General features: G+C 57.1%; 1 protein-coding gene across 12 annotated transcripts in view; it reads left to right on the top strand.

The window, feature by feature from the left end:
* Window positions 1-19791, top strand: part of CACNA2D2 (calcium voltage-gated channel auxiliary subunit alpha2delta 2) — a 142572-nt gene that overhangs the window by 120535 nt on the left and 2246 nt on the right. For 2 of the 12 annotated variants that reach the window (XM_019416947.2, XM_053897857.1), the window contains exons 6-32: window positions 2069-2210; window positions 5494-5625; window positions 5813-5870; window positions 6531-6581; window positions 6710-6809; window positions 6930-7088; window positions 7324-7431; window positions 7530-7608; window positions 8184-8233; window positions 8415-8504; window positions 8683-8754; window positions 8944-9018; window positions 10237-10311; window positions 10390-10461; window positions 10546-10617; window positions 10722-10783; window positions 11662-11738; window positions 12942-12962; window positions 15678-15738; window positions 17781-17878; window positions 18100-18190; window positions 18298-18360; window positions 18510-18613; window positions 18879-18977; window positions 19070-19158; window positions 19359-19406; window positions 19635-19706. In XM_019416947.2, the coding sequence (XP_019272492.1) occupies window positions 2069-2210; window positions 5494-5625; window positions 5813-5870; window positions 6531-6581; window positions 6710-6809; window positions 6930-7088; window positions 7324-7431; window positions 7530-7608; window positions 8184-8233; window positions 8415-8504; window positions 8683-8754; window positions 8944-9018; window positions 10237-10311; window positions 10390-10461; window positions 10546-10617; window positions 10722-10783; window positions 11662-11738; window positions 12942-12962; window positions 15678-15738; window positions 17781-17878; window positions 18100-18190; window positions 18298-18360; window positions 18510-18613; window positions 18879-18977; window positions 19070-19158; window positions 19359-19406; window positions 19635-19706 (2220 nt within the window). Of the gene's footprint in view, window positions 1-2068; window positions 2211-5493; window positions 5626-5812; window positions 5871-6530; window positions 6582-6709; window positions 6810-6929; window positions 7089-7323; window positions 7432-7529; window positions 7609-8183; window positions 8234-8414; window positions 8505-8682; window positions 8755-8943; window positions 9019-10236; window positions 10462-10545; window positions 10618-10721; window positions 10784-11661; window positions 11739-12941; window positions 12963-15677; window positions 15739-17780; window positions 17879-18099; window positions 18191-18297; window positions 18361-18509; window positions 18614-18878; window positions 18978-19069; window positions 19159-19355; window positions 19407-19634; window positions 19707-19791 lie in introns of all 12 variants that reach the window. The other 10 variants (XM_019416942.2, XM_053897852.1, XM_019416950.2 and 7 more) reach the window with 7 other exon arrangements.

Genomic DNA, 19791 nt, shown 5'->3' with positions numbered 1-19791 from the left:
CTTTAATTAGACCCTGAATCTAATTCCTTACCCCCCTCAGCAGCGGGCTGTAATTTTAGCAATCAGTGCATTAAATATAAACCAGGAGACGGCAGTTGCCCACCATACAAAACCCCTGGCATGGGGGTAGCACTGAGGGGGCTTCTTGGCCTTTCTGGTACCCAGGCCCCTACCAGGATCCCCTGAACTCCCTGTGTCCAGGACTCCCAACCCCTGGCCCTAAATCACCGATTCCCTGCCCCTGAAGGGAGTCATCCTCGGTGGGGCTGGGCTAAGGTCAGGCCAAAAGCTGGGCTCGCCCGGCCCTCCTATAAATATGCACATATTTGCCAACTCCCCTGCGTTGTGTTGTTTTGTTTTTTTAATCTTTGCCAGAGGTACAGTTAGAGATCTTTCTAGACCATTTACTTTTAAATTACCAACCAGAAGGTGGGGGTGGGGGAAAGAGAAGGAAGGAAAAAGTTCGCCAGCTGATAGCTTATCAGAACGGAATCCAAATGTCACATTAGTTGGGAAAGTTGGGAGATTAAATTTTCCAGCGCCCTTCATCTGCCGCTGACATTTCGGGGGCTTTCTTCTCCCGCACCTCCCCCTCCTCCAAGCAGAACGTGAGTGGCTCACGCCTCAGAGGCGGCAGGCTCCGCAGCTGCCTGCCCTGGCTTTACCCAGCATCCAGGAGCTTCTGAGGGTCCTCCAAGGGTGTGCCGAGGTGGGCAGAGGGTGGCACACGTGGTGAGGGATGAGGGGAGGGCAGCAGATGGCTTGGATTTTGCCGTACAAAATCCACCCTTGAAGAGATGCTGCAGACCCTTCCGAGCCATGCCAACCCCCACACGGCACCCCCCATCTAGGCAGTAATTCATTCCCCAGGCTGGAGGATGGACCCAGAGCCCTCCCGGGCTGGGGACATCGTAGGGAGACACGATCACCCTTTCCCCAGACAAGATACAGCGGGAGGAGGGAACACCACACTTGTGCCTAGGACCCAGTGAGTGGTCGGCAGAACCACGAGGGGGTGGAAGTGAGCTGAGCCAGAGGTTGAGGGGCACTGAGGGGGCATGTGGATAGTCCAGCTGCTTACACCCCTTCCTCCCAGGGCACAAGGCCCCCCCCAGCTCTGCCCCTGCCCTGCCTTGATCTCCGTCCCTCCTTGCCCCTCTGGCTCTTTCTTGCCTTCCTCTTCACTCTCTGCCACCATCTTCCCTTCCCTTCCCCCTTGCACACCTGCACCCGTGCCTGCCCCCACCCCCACTCGGCTGCAGCATCAACACTGTAGCTGCAGACCCATTCCTGCCAGCCTGTGGTGGTGGGCGGGGGTGCACGGCGCATGCCCAGCCTGCTCGGCCGAGAGATGCCGTAATTGGCACCTGTCAGGCGGCTGCAGCTCATTTTAGAAAGTCAACGGGGACCTTTGCAATCCTGCTGCTAGCGGGCGCTGAGGACCCTCCCTCCGGAAGTTACTGGGTCTCAATGCTAGCCTCCACCCCAGCCCAGCTCTCCCCCCAAACTCAGCCCCTACAGCCATCAGCTGTAGGGATGGTGCCCCTCCCCCAGATGGGGCAAGGGCCCTCTCCCTGGTGCCAAAGGAACTCCATGCAGGGGATGGGCGGGGCCCAGGGAGCGTGGGGGTGTGGGTTCCAAGGCTCCTGGGATGGGCTGCCTAGGCCTCCCTGTGATTGCATAAGCCTGTCCTTATAAGTAGAGGGCTGCAGCCCTCTCTTTCTCAGTGGCTCTAAGATTTGTCTCCTTCACTGATAATTGGTTTTCAAGAATGTGGGAAAGGGTCAATTTGGCATTTGGAATTTGGGTTTAGCAAATGTAGGGATGATGGGTAGGGTGGGCAGGGGCAGGTGGGAGTCACAGGCCTCCTGGGTGAGGGGTCCGTACCCCGTATCCATCTATTCCTGTGTCTCTCCATCTCTCTCCGTTTCTAACTGCAATAGTCTCTGATTCTGAGATGCTCCTAATCACCTAGGCTCTGGCCCTCTCCTGCCTGCAGAGCTGTCCGACCCCACTCCCCATTTCCCAGCCCTGACACTACTGTGGTGGGGGGTATCCCTTTCTGCAGGACGACCCTGAGAGTGAGGATGTGGAGAGGGGGTCCAAGGCCAGCACCCTAAGGCTGGACTTCGTTGAGGACTCAAACTTCAAGAACAAGGTCAACTACTCGTACACGGCCGTGCAGATCCCCACGGACATCTACAAAGGCTGTGAGTGTGCAGAGCAATCAGAAATAACCCTCCCCCACCACCATGGGGGCAAGGCCCACTGCCTGGGCACTGCCAGGTCCCAGGTGCTCAACCAGTGCCATCTGCCTTCAGCCCCTTATACCCAAGGTCACACATGCTCACCCACACACAGGCATCAAATCATTCTCAGGCACGGCCTGACACTAACTCTCAGCAAACTACAAAGCACTCAGACTCCCCACCCCGTGCATGTGCAGTCTCCTGCCCATGTGTAGACATGTGCCCACATGAATGCTTGCACACAACTTGTTCCCCTACGTGCTGGACCAAGTCCCCACGGGCCCCCAAAGCAGCTCCTCCCCACCATCCCCCATTCCCTGGCCCCGTGCAAGCATGGGTTGAGGAGCTACCACATCAAGTGGCCTCAAGGGCTGGAGGAACAGGGACGTCCTCACTCACAGACAACAACCTGGAACATCTCCTTCCTTGTCCAGGGACAGGGCAGCTTTCATAATGAGGAAACGAAGTCACTGCAGCTGGAAGGATTTGAGTCAGACATGAGGAGGAACTTCCTGAAGATCTTGGGAGGTGTAGGGGAAGGAGACCAAGAGTCAAGCACTAGAGAGAGAGCTCTAGCAGCAGGCCTTAGGGCCCTGGGGTCTGTTGAGCATAATTCTGTGAGCACCTACAAGGCAGCCTCAGAATCCAAGGGTCACACCAGGTGGAGGGTCTTGGAACACAAGTCCCACAGCTTCTGGATAGTGTCCAGAATGCAAGGAATCCTCCAGGGTCCTGAGGGAGGCCCCCCTCCACCCTTAGGGTCAGCCAGGCCTTCTAGGCAGCCTCAGGCGTGGGTGAGGACAGATGCTTCCCCCCCACACACCATCCCATCCCTGCCACAGGCCGCCTGCAGGCCACCTGCCCGAGCCAGCCAAGGAGCACTATCACAGGCAGGCACACTAATTAAAACAGGAGCCATACCGCCCTCCCCAGTCACCCCTCGCTACCCACACAAATTACATTTTATATGTTTTTTATTTACTGTGTCACTTTTAATTAAATCTGTAATCGCCTGCCTGAGGGGGCATGGTCCCCATTTCCCAACTCAGCGTGATCTGAGAGTGTGTGCACATGGGTGTGGGTGTGTGCACATAGGGCTGAGTAGCAGGCCCTTTCCAGGCAGGGAGGCTGGAGTGCTTGCACAAGTGTGTCTTACAGTGAATGCATGTGTGTGCATGTGGTCATGGATACCTGCAGGGACAGCCCAACTGAGGTGGGGGTCTCCTCTTGGCTCTTGACCTGAGTCAGTAACACCCCTATGGCAGCAGCTAGACAGGCTTCCAGGACAGTCTGCTCTAAGCCTCTCATTGGGAAGATGGGGAAACTGAGGCCCAGTGAAGGTTGGGACTTGCCAGGCAGACTCTCCCAGGACAGGCAGTACTATATGAAACATTTGAGAACCTGGCTTTATTTTTTGGTTAAAGAGAAAAATAGAAATTGTTCGACTCACTAAGTTTCTAAATTAGCAACAGGACCATAACATACTGTTCAATAGGCACAGCCAATGCTAGAAATGTGTTTTGTTTTCACATTATAGTTAAGGGAAGCTACAAGGACAGAGAGAAGGGAGAGGGAGCAGAGGGAGAAGAATTAGGCAGCACACAAGATGCAGCAGAGGCCACACACTGGAGGGAGAGAACAGAGGGACCATGCCCTGGAATGTGTCAGTGCCCCCTAGGCTGTGAGTGGAGCCTTGAGCATTTATATCTTTTTTTTTAAGTTTATATATTTATTTTGAGAGAGCACGCAAGTTGGGGAGGGGCAGAGAGAGGGAGAGAGAATCGCAAGCAGGCTCCGCACAGTCAGTGCAGAGCCCCATGCGGGGCTTGAACCCATGAACCATGAGATCACTACCCGGCTGCTTAACCCACTGAGCCACCCAGGCAGCCCCAGCACTTGTATCTTTAAATCACAGCTCTTCATCTGCTTTAAAGATTTCAGTGTTCAGAGGCTCTGCTCTGAAGAGAAGAGCAGAGGCTTTGGAAGGCATTCTTGGGTTTTCACTTGGGGTGGATCTTTGATAAGGATCTCAGGGACAAGTGGGACAATGGTGTAAGAAAGGAAGTGGAAGAAACTGGAGAAAAAAAACAGCCCCTAGGGGAAGGGGTCAGGTATAGAGGCCTGGCAGTAGCAGGTATCCAGCTCCTGGTGGGGTTTTTTTTTTTGAGTGTCCTACATGCAGGGACAGACACACTACACATAAGAGAACACGTGCCACACACATACATCGGCCGGATTTAGGCCTGTCCTGAGTTGGGGGTGGGGATGCTGCTCAAGCCATCCTGAGTCACTGCCCTGGCTGAGGGATCTATAGGACCGAGCCCATTCATCTGACAGGAGCCTTGATCTGTAAGGGCGCATAGGGGTGGGTCTGGCCAAAGAATCACCTGTGTGCAGCCACAGAGGTCAGGGGAAAGGGAGGGTGAGGGTAACTGGTCATGGGGAACTGTGAGAGCAAAACCCATTGGTGTCCTCCAATGGGTGCAGAGTGCTGTGCCCTTGTGCCCATGGAAGCAGTCGGGCTGCTGGGCAGGTAGGTTGAAGGGTGAGGGACTCACACACCTGACTGGAAACACAGAGGTTCAACACAGATATACCTGTTAGGGAGTGTAGGCTGTATGCGTGTGTGTGTGTGTGTGTGTGTGTGTGTGTGTGTGTGTGTGTGTGTGTGTAAGTGTGCGTGCAAGTGTTGGAGCAAGATCATGGCATAGCCCCTGCCCCTCCAAGAGCCCCTGCCCCCGCCCCTGCCTGCTCCTGGCCCCAGTTGATTAATCATGGAGCTGAGTGGCTTCCAGCTTATCAGGTACCTTAATAGCTGAATAATTCCAGCCCCATCATCGGGCCCTTAATTGCTTTCTTGTGGCTGCAGCCTGGAGTGCATGCTGAGTGGGTGAGCTCCCAAGGGACCAGCTGCAAGCTTCAGGCAGCATGCTGGATGGGCATCCCAAGGTACAACTCCCTGCCACCTGGGCAGCCCCTCTCCAGAGGCCACAGGCCATAGCTGCCCTGCCTGATCATGTGGGGCCTGGCTGAAGGGTAGGCTAAGCTGACTCAGGATGGGGTGAGGACCTGGAAGTCTTCCTGAAGGAGCTGGTGCAGCCCCAGCCGAGCCCTGGGGAATGAGATCCTGGCTAGGCAGAGAGCAGGTGAGGCTTTCCAAGCAGGGCATGTCATTGTGGTGAGGTCCCACAGGGGGACTGCCCAGGTGCTTTTCACCTCAGCCCCCCCCCCATTTCCCCCGCAGCCACTGTCATCCTTAATGAACTCAACTGGACAGAAGCCCTGGAGAATGTGTTTATCGAGAACCGCAGGCAGGACCCCACACTGCTGTGGCAGGTCTTTGGCAGTGCCACAGGAGTCACTCGCTACTATCCAGGTAAGTGTCAGCCCGTCTCTCCTGTCCACTCAGCACCCAACCCTCCTCCATCACCCAGCCCACTTATCCTGAGGTGTGTGGGGTGGGTGGTCAACCCTGTGGGCTGTGGAGTAGCCACTCCTGCAAAGCCTGCCTACCCTTGCAGGGCCCTTCCCTGCTAGACCCCTCACCTCCTCTCCTCCCACAGCCACCCCATGGCGAGCCCCTAAGAAAATCGACCTGTACGATGTCCGAAGGAGACCCTGGTGAGTGAGCAAGGAGGAGCTGGGAAGGGACACCCCCTCAGTTCCCCCACCTCTGCTGCCTGCTCCCCTCCCTCCCAATATCCAGGCCTCGGAGCAGGGCGCAGCCAGCTCTATCCAATTTTCATTTCACACATCGTTGCCACTGGAAAATGGATCCCATCACCCAGGCAGGCCTCCCAGCTGCCTCTGCCCCCCATCCACTGCCCGGCACTCCACCCCCTTGGGACTGAGGGATTGGGCCAGTGGGGGTTCCCAAGAGTGGATGTCGGTTGGCCAGCCCCACACCACCCATCTGAACCCTGGACACCTCACCCTTTGCTCTGCCTCTCCTGCAGTACCCCATGACATACTCTTTCCCTGCCACCTGTTCATTCCTGCACACAGCTGGGACTCAGACCTTGGGGCCTCATCCTGGGCCAGGGGACATAACCTTCTACCCCCTCTCTGGATCACCTGCTCACCCCTCCTTTGGCTCAGGGTCACTCATGTCATGGGCAAGGACTGTTTTTTTAAGCGTGATATCCTTGGTGCCTAGGACCCTGTCCGGCCCATGCAGTGGATGCTCAGTAGAAACAATGTTGAATCAATATATGGGTGGAGGAAGAAAGGACCCACAAAGTCCCAGGGAGGCTGGCCCTAATTGAGGCTTCTCCCGGGCAGGTATATCCAGGGGGCCTCGTCGCCCAAGGACATGGTCATCATCGTGGATGTGTGAGTGAGCAGTGCTGGCAGAAGGGGTGGGGGGAAGCAAGGGGTAACCATCTGCTGCCTGGGAACACTCATCAGGGAACGGCAGGAAAATGCCTAAGGCCTACCTAGTGCCTCCATGACCTTACCAGGAGCGGCAGCGTGAGTGGCCTGACCCTGAAGCTGATGAAGACGTCCGTCTGTGAGATGCTGGACACGCTCTCTGATGATGACTATGTGAACGTGGCCTCGGTGAGTGCCAAGGTGGTAGGCGGGTGAGGAATGGGTCATACACACACCACCCCCTCACCGTGCAACAGCTGACTGCCCTGGCCAGCCTGAGGCCACTCACCACCCTCACTGTCCCTGCAGTTCAATGAAAAGGCACAGCCTGTGTCATGCTTCACACACCTGGTGCAGGCCAATGTGCGTAACAAGAAGGTGTTCAAGGAAGCTGTGCAGGGCATGGTGGCCAAGGGCACCACAGGCTACAAGGCCGGCTTTGAGTATGCCTTCGACCAGCTGCAGAACGTGAGCCCCGTGGGTGGGTGAGCGGGTGGCTGGGGACAGGCAAAGGCCCGGGCTTGGTGACACCGGGGAAATCAAGACGAATGGCCTTGTTAGCGCCCAACAGGCAACTCGGGCAGAAGCACCATCTGCTGTGGGGAGGAGGGTCTGAGGGCCAGGCCTTCCAGGGGGAGGGAGACCCACCCCTGGACCGGGGAGGGGCCGAGAGCTGCCTGACCCCAAACCTACTCCTGACCAGTCCAACATCACTCGTGCCAACTGCAATAAGATGATCATGATGTTCACGGATGGTGGTGAGGACCGCGTGCAGGATGTCTTTGAGAAATACAATTGGCCCAACCGGACGGTGAGGCTCAGCCCAGGCGGGGGCCACCCTGACCTGGGCCCGGTTCAGGGGAGGGCTGTCATCTGGTGGCCACAGCAGTAACCCCAAGCCCCAAACAGGTGCGTGTGTTCACTTTCTCCGTGGGGCAACACAACTACGACGTCACACCCCTGCAGTGGATGGCCTGCGCCAACAAAGGTACCACGTCCAGCGTCACTGCCTCAGGGCCTGCCTGCCATGCCCTGCTGTCCATTGGGTTGATTGTCCACATGTCCATCCGTACGTCCAGCTTTCCAGCTGCCTGTTTACCCACTGCCCATCCTCCTGTGCATGTGACTGTCCATCTTTCTGTCTGGCCATGTAACTTGTCCATGTGACTGAGCATCTTTCTGCCCATCTGTCTGTCCATTGTCCATCCATCTCCTGTCTGATCTGCTCTTGTGTCTGTTTGCTGGTCAGTCTGCCTCTCTATATATTTGGGCCTGGCCTCTGGGTGGACTCTGAACGTCACTACCATCCTAGCAAGAGGGACCTCACCCTGCCTCTGCTTCCTTACACCCCTACACTCATGACCCCTTCCCCAGCATCAGTCCAATTGACAGGGCAGTGGAAGGGAGCACTAAAGGGATAGGAGTTTGGAGGGGAGTGACACCAGAAAGAGAGGAGTCCTGAGGGACAAGTCCAGGGCTGCTGACATCCCAGGGTATAGAAGCCCCTGTGCCATGGATCCCACGTACCACCCAGACCCACCTCTGCCTCCTCTTCCCTCACAGGTTACTATTTTGAGATCCCTTCCATTGGAGCCATCCGCATTAACACACAGGTGAGACTGTAGGGCACCTCCCGGCCTCCACCTCCCAGCACCTTGCCTCCTGGGCACTGCGTGAACAGTGGGCTGCTGTGATGTGAGAGCGCCCTCTGGTGACGTGCTGATATGCCGGGAGGCAGAACAGGGAAGGTGCAGTGGGCATGTGAACTCGTGACCCCTGTCACCTTCTCCCCAGGAATATCTGGATGTATTGGGCAGGCCCATGGTACTGGCAGGCAAGGAGGCCAAGCAGGTGCAGTGGACCAACGTGTATGAGGATGCACTGGTAAGGCCTCTGGACCCCCACAGATGTGTCCACAAGGTCATGTTCCTTAAGGGCCCCCATATGGGAATAAACCAAACAGAAGAAAAAATGGGACCTGTGCCTGAGCCCATCCTCTGAACACTCAGGGTAGGGCATGGCTGGCCACATCCTCTAACCCATCCTCTTCCTCTCCCTTCAGGGGCTGGGGTTAGTGGTGACAGGGACCCTCCCTGTTTTCAACCTGACACAGGATGGCCCTGGGGAAAAGAAGGTAAGGTTCCCCACTCGGGAACAACTAGGCATGCCTTAGCAGGTCTGGGATGGAGGAGGGACAGACAGGCCTTCAGCCTGGACAGGGGCAACTATTTGTGAACAGCTTGAGGCCTTGGGCGTGAGGTTTGGACAGTGGGGCTTCCCCGTGGAATTGAACCCATTTCAGACCCCATGCCTCTGCTCCCAGAACCAGCTGATCCTGGGTGTGATGGGCATCGATGTGGCTCTGAATGACATCAAGAGGCTCACTCCAAACTACACGGTAAGGATTCATCTGCCCATCCACCATGCTCTGCCTCCCCACAGGGACACAAGCCAGGCTCAGCAGAGGAGTCTAATGGGGATTACAGCACCTCCAGGGACACCTCTGAATTCAGGCAGTCAGGAGAGGCTTCCAGAGAAGGTGACCTTGGGCCTAGAGCTGGGGTTGGTAAACTTTCTGTGAAAGGCTAGACTATGAATATTATAGGCTCTGCCAGCGTAAATACTCATCCTCAGTTCTGCTGTTGAACTGCGAAAACAGCCACAGACAAAACAAATAAATAGGCATGACTGTGTTTGAATACAATTTTGTTTGTGGATCATGAAATTTAAATTTCACATAATTTTCACATGTCATGAAATAAAATTCCATTTTTGGTCTTTTCAACCACTTAAAAATGTAAAAAGAAACATTCCTAGCCATACGGTAACAGGTGGCGGGCCAGGTATAGCCCATGGGCCATAGTTTGCTGACCCCTGGACTGTCAAATAGATAGGAGGTGTACCTTGGAGTTACAGGAAACTCTGTGGGCAAAGGACTAAAGGTGAAAAACAAAATCATAAACCAGGGAGGGGGCAAGGTCAGTGTGGCTGGCCCACCGCCTGTGTTGAAGGCAGTTTCAGGTTTGGTTGTGAAAGGGGTAGGGGTGGGATGTGTGTGACAGCATGTCTACACCTGAGCCACATGAAGGCCCCATGTCATTGGCCCCCATGTGCAGTGAGAAAACAGTCTAGAGAGCTAAGGGTGAGTCCAGAGTCCCATTCACTCATCCTTCACTTCCACCTGGAAGGGGTACCCAGGAGTTCCAAGGGCACTCTCTTCCCTATGCACTCTACTGAGATGGCGACCAGGAGGAGACACTAGTGGGGAGGGGAGGAGAGGGTAACAGCAGCCTTGAGGGGCCAGTGGAGGCAGCAGTCTGGCTGACTGACAGCTCCATGACAAGCAGGGGTAGTTGGGGCAGAAGGCCAAATCAAATTGTGGTCCCATGATGCCGGTCAGCCTCAGCAAGAGCTGGTGCACACGGGATACCAGCCTGCTGGACTTGAGCTTGAGAAACAGCCTGAGAAACAGGCTCGAGGTCACATTGCATGTGGGGGCCCCTGGCCCAGGCAGGCAAACCTCAGTGGTATCGAAAGCAGGCTAAGGAAGAGCTCGAGAGTCTAGAGAATCCCTGCCTAGCCCTCCAGGCCCTGAGCTCCCAATCTACGCCCCCAGCTTGGAGCTAACGGCTATGTGTTTGCCATTGACCTGAACGGCTACGTGTTGCTGCACCCCAACCTCAAGCCCCAGGTGAGCCAGGGGGGTGGCCAGGAGGAGGGTAAACTCTACAGGATGGGGACCCCTGACTTCCTGCCCTGCCTCCCACAGACCACCAACTTCCGGGAGCCTGTGACTCTGGACTTCCTGGATGCTGAGCTGGAGGATGAGAACAAAGAGGAGGTAAGGAAAAGGAGAGGAGTAGAGATGGGGGTACCCAGAGCAGCAGAGTAGGGACCCCACCCCTCACATCTCTGGTCCTTCCAGATCCGTCGGAGCATGATCGATGGCAACAAGGGCCACAAGCAAATCAGAACGCTGGTCAAGTCCCTGGACGAGGTGAGAAGGTGGTATAGGGGCACAGAGTCAGGGTGGGCATCCTCCCGTACTCCACCCCACCCCGGCCTACTGGCCCAAGTACTTGACTCAGCCTCTTCTCCCAGAGGTACGTAGACGAGGTGATGCGGAACTACACCTGGGTACCTATAAGGAGCACCAACTACAGGTGAGTGGGTCAGGGCTGGGTAGGCAGGGAGGGGTGGGGGCAGCCCCAGAGCCCAGAGTCTGAGCCCTGTGCTTGCCCAGTCTGTGCGTTCTCAACGACTGCAGCCATGATCCCAGTGGGGCACCAGCAGCCAGAACTGCTCACTACTCACCCCAGGACTCTCGGTCCCCCAAGGGCCTTTTGCTCGCCCTTCAAGAACTGGACAGAGACAAGACAGTGCATCTGATGTCTCCCCATGCCACACCACCCTCTCATGTCACCCTTGCTTGGATTGTATCCCTGGGTATCTGCACCCAGGATGTCACCCTCAGCACATCCCCAGGCCTGCTCTCAACAGGCACCACAGCCTCGGAGCAGGTACCCTTGTGGGTCAGGCCCAGGCAGTACAGGCTGTCTCCTTGTGCCCCCAAGAGCTGGTCTCATTCACACCCAATCCCAGCTTGTGACTGCTCCTCATGGTGTTAGCACCAGCCCTGCTTTTTGACGGCTCTCACGTGGCCTAAGTCTCTAGGACTGAGGGACCCCACTCCCATGGCTGTGCACCCAACAGCCTAGCTCACAGACAGTGTTCTGTCCCTTTTGAGTTTGCTGCTGGCCAGATAGAGGAGGCTGGCTGGGCACATGGTGTGTTGGGGGAGGCCGCTGGGGATATGGGGGGTGTGGCGAGTTGCTTTGGAGCTGGGAGTTCTGAGGCCTCCAGAAGAGTTTAGGGAGTGAATCTCCCACAGCTAACAGGGAAAGGTGGCCCTGGTGGTCAGGAGAGGGGACTTCACAGCCTGGGTCTCTCTGCCCAGCTCCAAGGTGGGGGGGGCTGAATGCCAATGTGGCCCACCTCTCCCCAGCAGTGACATATGCTCCTCTCCTCCCCTCATCCCCAGCCTAGGGCTTGTGCTCCCGCCCTACAGCACGTTCTACCTCCAAGCCAACCTCAGTGACCAGATCCTGCAGGTCAAGTGTAAGTGGCCCGGCCCCTGCCTGTGCCCTGCACCCCTGCCTCTGCCCCGCACCTTGGCCGCCGGCCCCAGGCAGCATAGCCAGCCACTGGCGGCAAGGCAGCCCCTCCTGCCCAGTCTGCCCACCCCCAGGCACCCGCAGGCTGGGGCACCAGCCATCGGAAAGTCTGTGGAAATCTGCATGCCTGCCTTTTCTCAGATTTGGTTCCAGACCATTCTCTCATGATTTCCGTTGAGGTTTTTGGTTTTAGTTTCTCCTACTGCGTGTCTTCCCTCCTTAGCTTGCTTCCCCCGCACACCTCTGGGGGCTGCATTCTTGGAAGACACCCCCTCTTCTCATCTCTCCTTCCCCCTGTGCCCTGCAGCTCTCTCCCCTGTGGTGCCACCCCCCCAGGGTCTCTCTCTCCCCCTCCTCTGACCTCCTCATTCATCCTCCCCCATTTTCCGCCCCCCTCATCAGCCCCTCTCACCTTCCTCCAACCCCCACTGCCTCACTCTCTCTGCCCTTCCATTTCTCTTGCTGCCTTCTCTCCCTCCTCCTCCTCTCCCCCTCTCCCTTCCCTCTCCCTCCCTCCCTCCTTCTCTTTCCCTTCCCTGCACCCCCACCTTCTCTGTCTCCCCACTTCCCTCTACCTTCTGCTCCTTCCATTTCTCTCCTGCCCCAGCACCTTTACTTTCTCTCTCTTCCTCCCTCCTTCCCTCCCTCTGCTCTCTCCACCCCCCTTCATCCCTGCATCTCCCACCCTCCCTGCCTCTTCCTCCCCTTCACTCTCCCCCTCTCTTCTTCTCTGGACCTCTCTCCTTCCTTCCCTCCCTGGTCCACTCCTCTGCCTGTGGCTCATTCCTGCATGTTCTGCTCACCCTGGGCCTCCCCCAAGAGGCCTCTGGAGCCTGTGGCCCCGCCTGCCCACCGCCCGAGGTCACTGGGAGGGAGGCTGGGGCTCCGGCCCCACCGGGCGCCCCCCACCTGCCTGGCCGACTGGGGCTCATCTCCTTTGAGTTTTCTCGCTCTCTCTTTCTCTCTCATGTCGTTTTTTTGCAAGAAGTTTCCTTTTGGTATGATGATGAGACACAATATTTTCATTCAAACAGCCATTGAATAAAATATTGTTTGTGCCCCTCCCCTTCCCCTCCCCCTTTTCGTTTGTTTTTGTGTTTGTGTTGTTTTTGTTTTCCTCGCTTTCTCTCTTGGTGGACTGTCCCAGTGCCAATCAGCAAACTGAAGGGCAAGTATATTCAGAACCAGTGCACCCTCCTCTCCCCACCCCACCCACCCTCACACCCCTGCTTGCCCCCCTCCCTGCCCAGGACCAGCCAAACCCCTGCTCTCCAGGGCTCCCTCCCAGCATCCCCTTGGCTCCTCTAGTTCTTGCCTTTTCCCTCATCCCTAAACCCCTATTACAGCCAGGGGCCCTTCTCCTGGCCCTGCCTGCAGGGTGGTCTCCGGCGTGTTCTGAGAGCTCAGGCCCCCTCCTCATCCTCCTCTCTCCCTCTGGGCAGGCCCCTGCCCGCCCCCACCTTCTCTGTCCCTCTAAGACAACTCAACAGTGGGGACAGGGCTGGATGCCTCTCCACCACCTCCCACCCAGGAGGACAGGGGGCCTGATAGGCAGGGCTAGACCAGTCTTCAGTGGGGCTTATGTGTGAGGCTTAGGGTAAAGGAAAGTGCCAGCCACATGAGGCTTCGTCTGGGATAGTTCTCCCTCCTGTGATCTCTGGCAGTTGGTCCAGAAGTTGGCAGCCCTCCAAGGGGTGACGGAAGGCTTTGGAAGCCCTACACCCTGATTCTGGGACGGGCAGGATAGGGCAGCAGCCATGCCACTGGGAGAGCCAGGCAGGCCCAGCCATCCTGGGCACCAGCCTAGGTGCTGCAGCCCCTGTGTCCTGGTGCCCCCCACTGCCTCCAGAGACTTTGCTAAGGTCCACTGGCCCAGCCCAACCCTGGTACTTGCTGCCCCTGGGGCAGAGGGTCAGGTGTGGAGAAGGTATTCCCCTGGGAAATAAAAGCAGACTCAGGGACAGTGAGCCTAGCCAGGAATGGAAGGAACCATGTCTGGACCCCAAGGGCCAGCAAAAGAGCTTAGAGGGAATCAGTCTGTGTATGAACAAAAAGATTCTGGCACTTAGGGGTACCCAAGCGAGACATTCCTGAAAAAGAAAGGCACTGAACTCACAGACTCTGGTGGAGAACAAGGAGGGTGAGAGAGGGCAGCATGTGAGGGTCTCTGCCACAGGGGCAGATACCCCTGCCTGGACAGATAGGCATGGAGAGCCACAAGGGGGGTTCCTGTCCCCAGTCCCCATGACCTGGAAGCCAGGGCTCTCCAAGAAGCCCTAGGAGCCCTGTCCAGCATAGTCCAGCAAAGGGGATACAGCTGGCACCACTGGCCTGGGTGGGGGTGGGGGACAGGCCCTACTCCCACTGGCTTGAGTTGTCTTTTCTCCCCCTCCCACATCCCTCCCACTGACCCCAGAAATGCAGGGCCATAGTAACAATGACAATTATAGCCTAATCTCCCTTCCTGCTCCCCTACCTACTTTTTCTTTCTCCTCCTTCCCCTCCCCCGCACCCGTTCCCTGTCGGCTTGTGTCCAAACCCTGCCTCACAGTCCCATCAGAAAGCAACAGTCCAACCAGTGACTGCCCAGCCCCTGCAGGCACCCCAAGCCCACCTCCCCGAATCTTGCAGTGCATTGTGGGAGTATCTGGGAACAGAGAAGACCCCTCTTCTGCAAAAATAAGCCTTGGGGTGACAGAGAGATCATACCTTGGTGAAGACAGGATTGGAAGGTGGGCTGCCCAGAGTGCAACACGCCAAGGGGCAGGGGCATGGCTCCAAGATGCAGACCTGCCAGGTGGCTGATCCATCTGGGCTGGGAGAGGCCACAGAGAAGCCCAGATTCACTCACAAACCCACACAGAGACACTTGTACACCTGCACAGGTATGCAAACACACATGTTTTCCCATGTACATACGCACTCACTCTCACACCATGCATAGGTCTAATTGATAGGTCCTTAAGAGCACTCCTTCTCTGGAGCCACAGCATTCCTCTTTGGCTGCTCTGAACCCGGACAGGTCCTAGGAAGGGTAAAGACCCACCCTTCTTCCCCGCCTGGCCTCATGCTCCCAGCCCAAGAGGGCAGGTGTACAGGTTTGTGCAGCATTCCTGAGTCCTCCTGTCTCCCACACCTTCCTCCACAGCATGGGAACATTCTCAGGCATGAGTCTCCCCTCACCCAGCCTCCCAGCCCAAGAAAGAGCACTGGACCCCCACAATGCACTGCAGCCCAGCCCCAGCTGCCCACACCGTCTCTGGTTGGACTGTCTGTGCCCGTGAGAAACTCCCTCGGTTTGGCCATGTTGATGCCTGACACAGAACAAAAGCAAGACCTACCAAAATGCAAACAGCTGCAGCAAAGAAAGAGAGATAAAAATCCGCGGCCAAAAGCCAATTCCCTTCCTCAAAGTCTCTTTGGAGGCAAAGGAAGCTCAGCATGCGGTTTTTTCCATTACGGATGTGATAAGAGCGAGACCGGCGCCTCCCCCAGACCATGCATATATATAGCAGTGTGTGTATATATATGTGTGTGTGTGTGTCCGTGTATATGTGCTATACAGCTGTATGGAAGCATATACAGCCACGCCACGGGACTCACTGCCGACAGAGGACCAGGCCTGGGCAACATATTGGCTATAACTGCCCTCCTCCTGCGATGCTGTAGTCTCCACAGGCCCTCCACCCCTCCCCGCCCGCCCCTTCTCTCTGCCCGCCCCTTCTCTCTGGCTCGAACGTGGAAGTGGCGGGTTCCCTCTTTGCTGGTGTCTCCCCCTCCCTCAAGCCACCCTCTGCCCTGTCCCTCCAGCCCCGTCAGCTCTGAGCCCCCTGGCCTTCTGCCTCCCCAGCCCCCGCCGGATAACCCCCCATTTCTGTTGCAGATTTTGAGTTCCTGCTCCCCAGCAGCTTTGAGTCTGAAGGACATGTTTTCATTGCTCCCAGGTAGCTTGCGTGTGGCCTTGCTGAGGTGTCCTCCCCAACCCCAACCGCCCCGGCCCCGCCTCCTGCACTGCTGCCTGGAGCTCTGTGTGTGTGTGTCCTGTGCAGTGTCGCCCCCCACCCCATGCATAGCCCCGTATGTGCGGCCATGTGCATACCCTGGGCCATGCAGCCGCACCAGGCAGCAGTGGCCAGCCGCCCACAGCTCCAGCCCCCACCAGGCCTGGGGCAGGAGGGCTCTGGACTCTGCTGATATTCCCTGCCCTCCCGGGCCACCAGGAAGGAGCCCTTTCTGCCCTGGGCGGGCTGTCCACAGCACACTCCTGACTGGGCAGCTGCTGCTCTGGTTTGTGGTACCCTCCCCAACTCCCACCCTGCACCTCGTCCTTGTCCTGTGTCACTCAGTGTTTGTGTGGGTCTGGGGATGAGCCAGCCAGAGCCCCTGTCAGCAGTGCTGAGTTTAGGTGTAATGGCTCACAGAGGACTGGGGGAGGTAGAGGGTACAAGGGCTTTAAAGAGGTGCTCTGGCAAGTGAAGGGTCAGGGCCCAGTGCAGGCCCGGGCCTGGACCATCCCTCAAGTGCACACTCAGCGTGCACACACACATCCTTGGGTATACACGCTCTGCCTGTTGGCCCAAAGTGAGGAGGCCAGCAGCTCCCCCAGTGGTGAAGCCCTTCCCTGTGACCTGGCTTTGGATGAGGGCAGGTGGGTGCAACTGACAGAGACCCATGGGCACTCTCAGGCACCACACGGGGGCTCTGGACATTCCTAACCTCCATGTGTATGCACGTGTGTGCATGCACCCACAAATTTCTCTCTCTGTAGATGTGTGTTTGTGTTTGTGAGTAATTGTGTATGTTTGTAAGAGTCTGAGTGTAAATACGGAGTGGGCTGTGTGCATTAGTGACTGTGGGAATGAGTGAAAAGGCCTGTGTGGCCTACATGACCCTGAGAGAGGGGACTGTGTTTGTTTTTGCCACTTCTGTATCTTTGGCTTGGGATAGCTCAATAAATACATGTTGGGTGAGTGAATGAAGTAACCCACAAATGTAAATGTACATACTCTTGGGGGGCACTGTGGGGGAACTGTATCTGAAGCACAACTGGGGCATCACTCTGGATGTATCAGCTGTGCCCCCCACCACAGAAGTACAGGTTGTGCGCTGTACAAAGGCCATAGGGGCCAGAGAGCAAGTGGGGGCTGAAACCCAGCTTGCCCCCAGCTTTGCCCTTACCAAACTGTGCGCCCTAGCACGGTGTAGGGAAGCAGTGCATTTTAATAATCCCCACAAAGTTGCTGCATTCAGGGCAGCAGGGAGGTCTCTAGTGGCAGCCGTGTGAAGGAAGGATTAGGCAGGAGAGATAGCTCCACCTACCAGGGTGGAAGGACTGCTCACCAAGACTTCCTGGGGGAACAGAGCCTGAACCGGGCCTCCCATGCCCCAAAACTCCCACGTTATGTTCTCTGGAGCCGGAGCCAGAGCCTGAGCCCAGTGAGGGCCTTGAGGAGGTGAGGGATTTGGACTGTCCGCCTCTAGGAGAAGAGCATTCCGGGCAGAAGGAGCAGCCAGTCTGAGGACCCACGTGTTCCCACTGACTTCCTGACACCCTCTGTGGTATGGAAAAAACTGAGGCTTGGGGAGCTTAAGTGAGTCATCCAAAGGTGCAAAACTAGGAAGCGGCAGGTTGAAGTCATATTTAGGCTAAGTCAGCGCCGGTACCTCACCCACCGTGTGCCCACGGGAACCCCACAGCATACAGGTGGACGGGCCAGCCATGAGGCATCTCCTGGGGCCTCCCAGGTGTGCCGTCAGGGTCCAGGGCTATGCCCTGGAGGGAGAACCTGCCAGATTGGAGGAAGCAGACCATCACTCTTGTGTCAGCTCCGCCCCTATTCAGAGGTGGCAGCCTGTAAGAATACACACCCCCTGCCAAAGGCGCAGGCTTCTCAGCCAATGGCCAGGCAGGCCTGTTGAGAAACCTCAACCCTACTGCTCTGTCCAGCCCCCCAAGCCCACTCTTCTTGCCCCTCCCCACCCCCAGAGAGTATTGCAAGGACCTGAATGCCTCAGACAACAACACCGAGTTCCTGAAAAACTTCATTGAGCTCATGGAGAAAGTGACTCCAGACTCCAAGCAGTGTGAGTGCCTAGTGGGGCAGCCGGGTCTGGGCAGTGCCCAGGCCACAAGGGGGCAGCCCAAAAGAACCCAGAGACCGGGCAGGTGTGATGCAGACCCAAGCCCAGGGCAGGACCTGGGCCAGATAGTGGGAAAGGCTCCTATTGGAGCCTTGGGTATATGGGGGAGAGTGGGCAGGGAGCCACAAGAAGATGGCCCCTCCACCCCTAACCTCCTGTTCTAGGCAACAACTTCCTTCTGCACAACCTGATCTTGGACACAGGCATCACACAGCAGCTGGTGGAGCGTGTGTGGCGGGACCAGGATCTCAACACGTAGGCATCACCCAGCCTGTGGGAGCAGGAGGTTGGGATGGGCCCAGAGGCCCTGGCCCTGCCCTGCAGAAGGCAAGCCTGTGACTCACCTCCCTGCTGCCCCCCAGGTACAGCCTTCTGGCCGTGTTTGCTGCCACTGATGGTGGCATCACTCGCGTATTCCCCAACAAGTAAGTAACCAACCCTGCCGCCCAACACCCTGCCCCTGTCTGGGACCCTGCCTCTGTCCTGCTTCCCATAGGCCTCCTTGCACCTGGCTGAGACACTGTCCCCCATACACCACCCCTTCTACTGACCTCTGTCTTTGTCGGATAACCAGAGCAGCGGATGACTGGACGGAGAATCCAGAGCCCTTCAATGCCAGCTTCTACCGTCGTAGCCTGGACAACCATGGCTATGTCTTCAAGCCCCCGCACCAAGACGGTGAGTGTCCTCCAAGGTGCCCAGCAGCAGATGGGAAGTTGAGGCTTCCCTGTCTGCTCAGCCAGGACTAGGCTCTGCTCTCTGAGGCCCCTCTCAAACATGAGGCTGGCTGAGACTGGGGCAGATGAGGAGAGAGAGCTAGGCTGTGCCAAACACTACATTGGGTACTGGGTACTTGGCTTGGGCCCCTGGGTCCACAGGCCCAGCACAGAGTGGTCAGTGTAACCACCAGCCCCTACTCCTGACCATCCCACCCCACCGCCAGCCCTGTTAAGGCCACTGGAGCTGGAGAATGACACAGTGGGCATCCTCGTCAGCACAGCTGTGGAGCTCAGCCTGGGTGGACGCACACTGAGGCCAGCAGGTGAATGCCTGGGGTGGAGGTGGAGAAAGAGACGATGGGCAGGGTGCTGCCCAGGAAGGCAGGCATTGATGACCCCCTGCTCTCCCCTATAGTGGTAGGTGTTAAGCTGGACCTAGAGGCCTGGGCCGAGAAGTTCAAGGTGCTAGCCAGCAACCGTACCCACCAGGACCAGCCTCAGAAGGTACTTGGGCAGGTGTGGGGGCAGTAAGCCCAGCAAAACCCATTCTAGAGTCTCCCGGAAATCCTTACCACTCAGAGTGGTTCCTGTGTCTATGGGGAGGCAGTGGTTGTTGTAGATGGCCTGGGGATCTAGATGTACAAAGGGTGATGGGAGGGGGAAAACTGGCGGGCACCTTATGGTCCTTGCTCTCTGCCCAGCAGTGTGGTCCCAGCAGCCACTGTGAGATGGACTGCGAGGTTAACAATGAGGTGTGTGTGCCCCGAACCCTAGCTTACCCTGATCCCTGATTTCTTAATCCCAACTGCAACTCCTAGCCTATCGTTTGGCCTGGGGGTCTCAACATCCCACCCTCTACAGCTTTACCACAACTGGGGGAGTGGTGCCCCTTCTACCCAACCACCCGACTGCCAGGGTCTGGGGGGGAAGGTCTGGGCCTGAGCCCCTCTCCATCTTCCCCCTCCTTCTCCACCTTTCAGGACCTGCTCTGTGTCCTCATTGATGATGGGGGATTCCTGGTGCTGTCAAACCAGAATCATCAGTGGGACCAGGTGAGGGTCAGGGAGAGGGTAGAATAAGGAGGCCAAGGTTTGAGCTTTCAGGGGGTGTGGCACTGCCAACCCTGTGACTACCACT

Source organism: Panthera pardus, unplaced genomic scaffold (assembly GCF_024362965.1).
Source record: "Panthera pardus isolate Hobbes unplaced genomic scaffold, ASM2436296v1 HiC_scaffold_8, whole genome shotgun sequence".
Lineage (NCBI taxonomy): Eukaryota > Metazoa > Chordata > Mammalia > Carnivora > Felidae > Panthera > Panthera pardus.
Note: the sequence above shows the minus strand (reverse complement) of the source record. Positions and strands in the feature narration are given on the sequence as shown.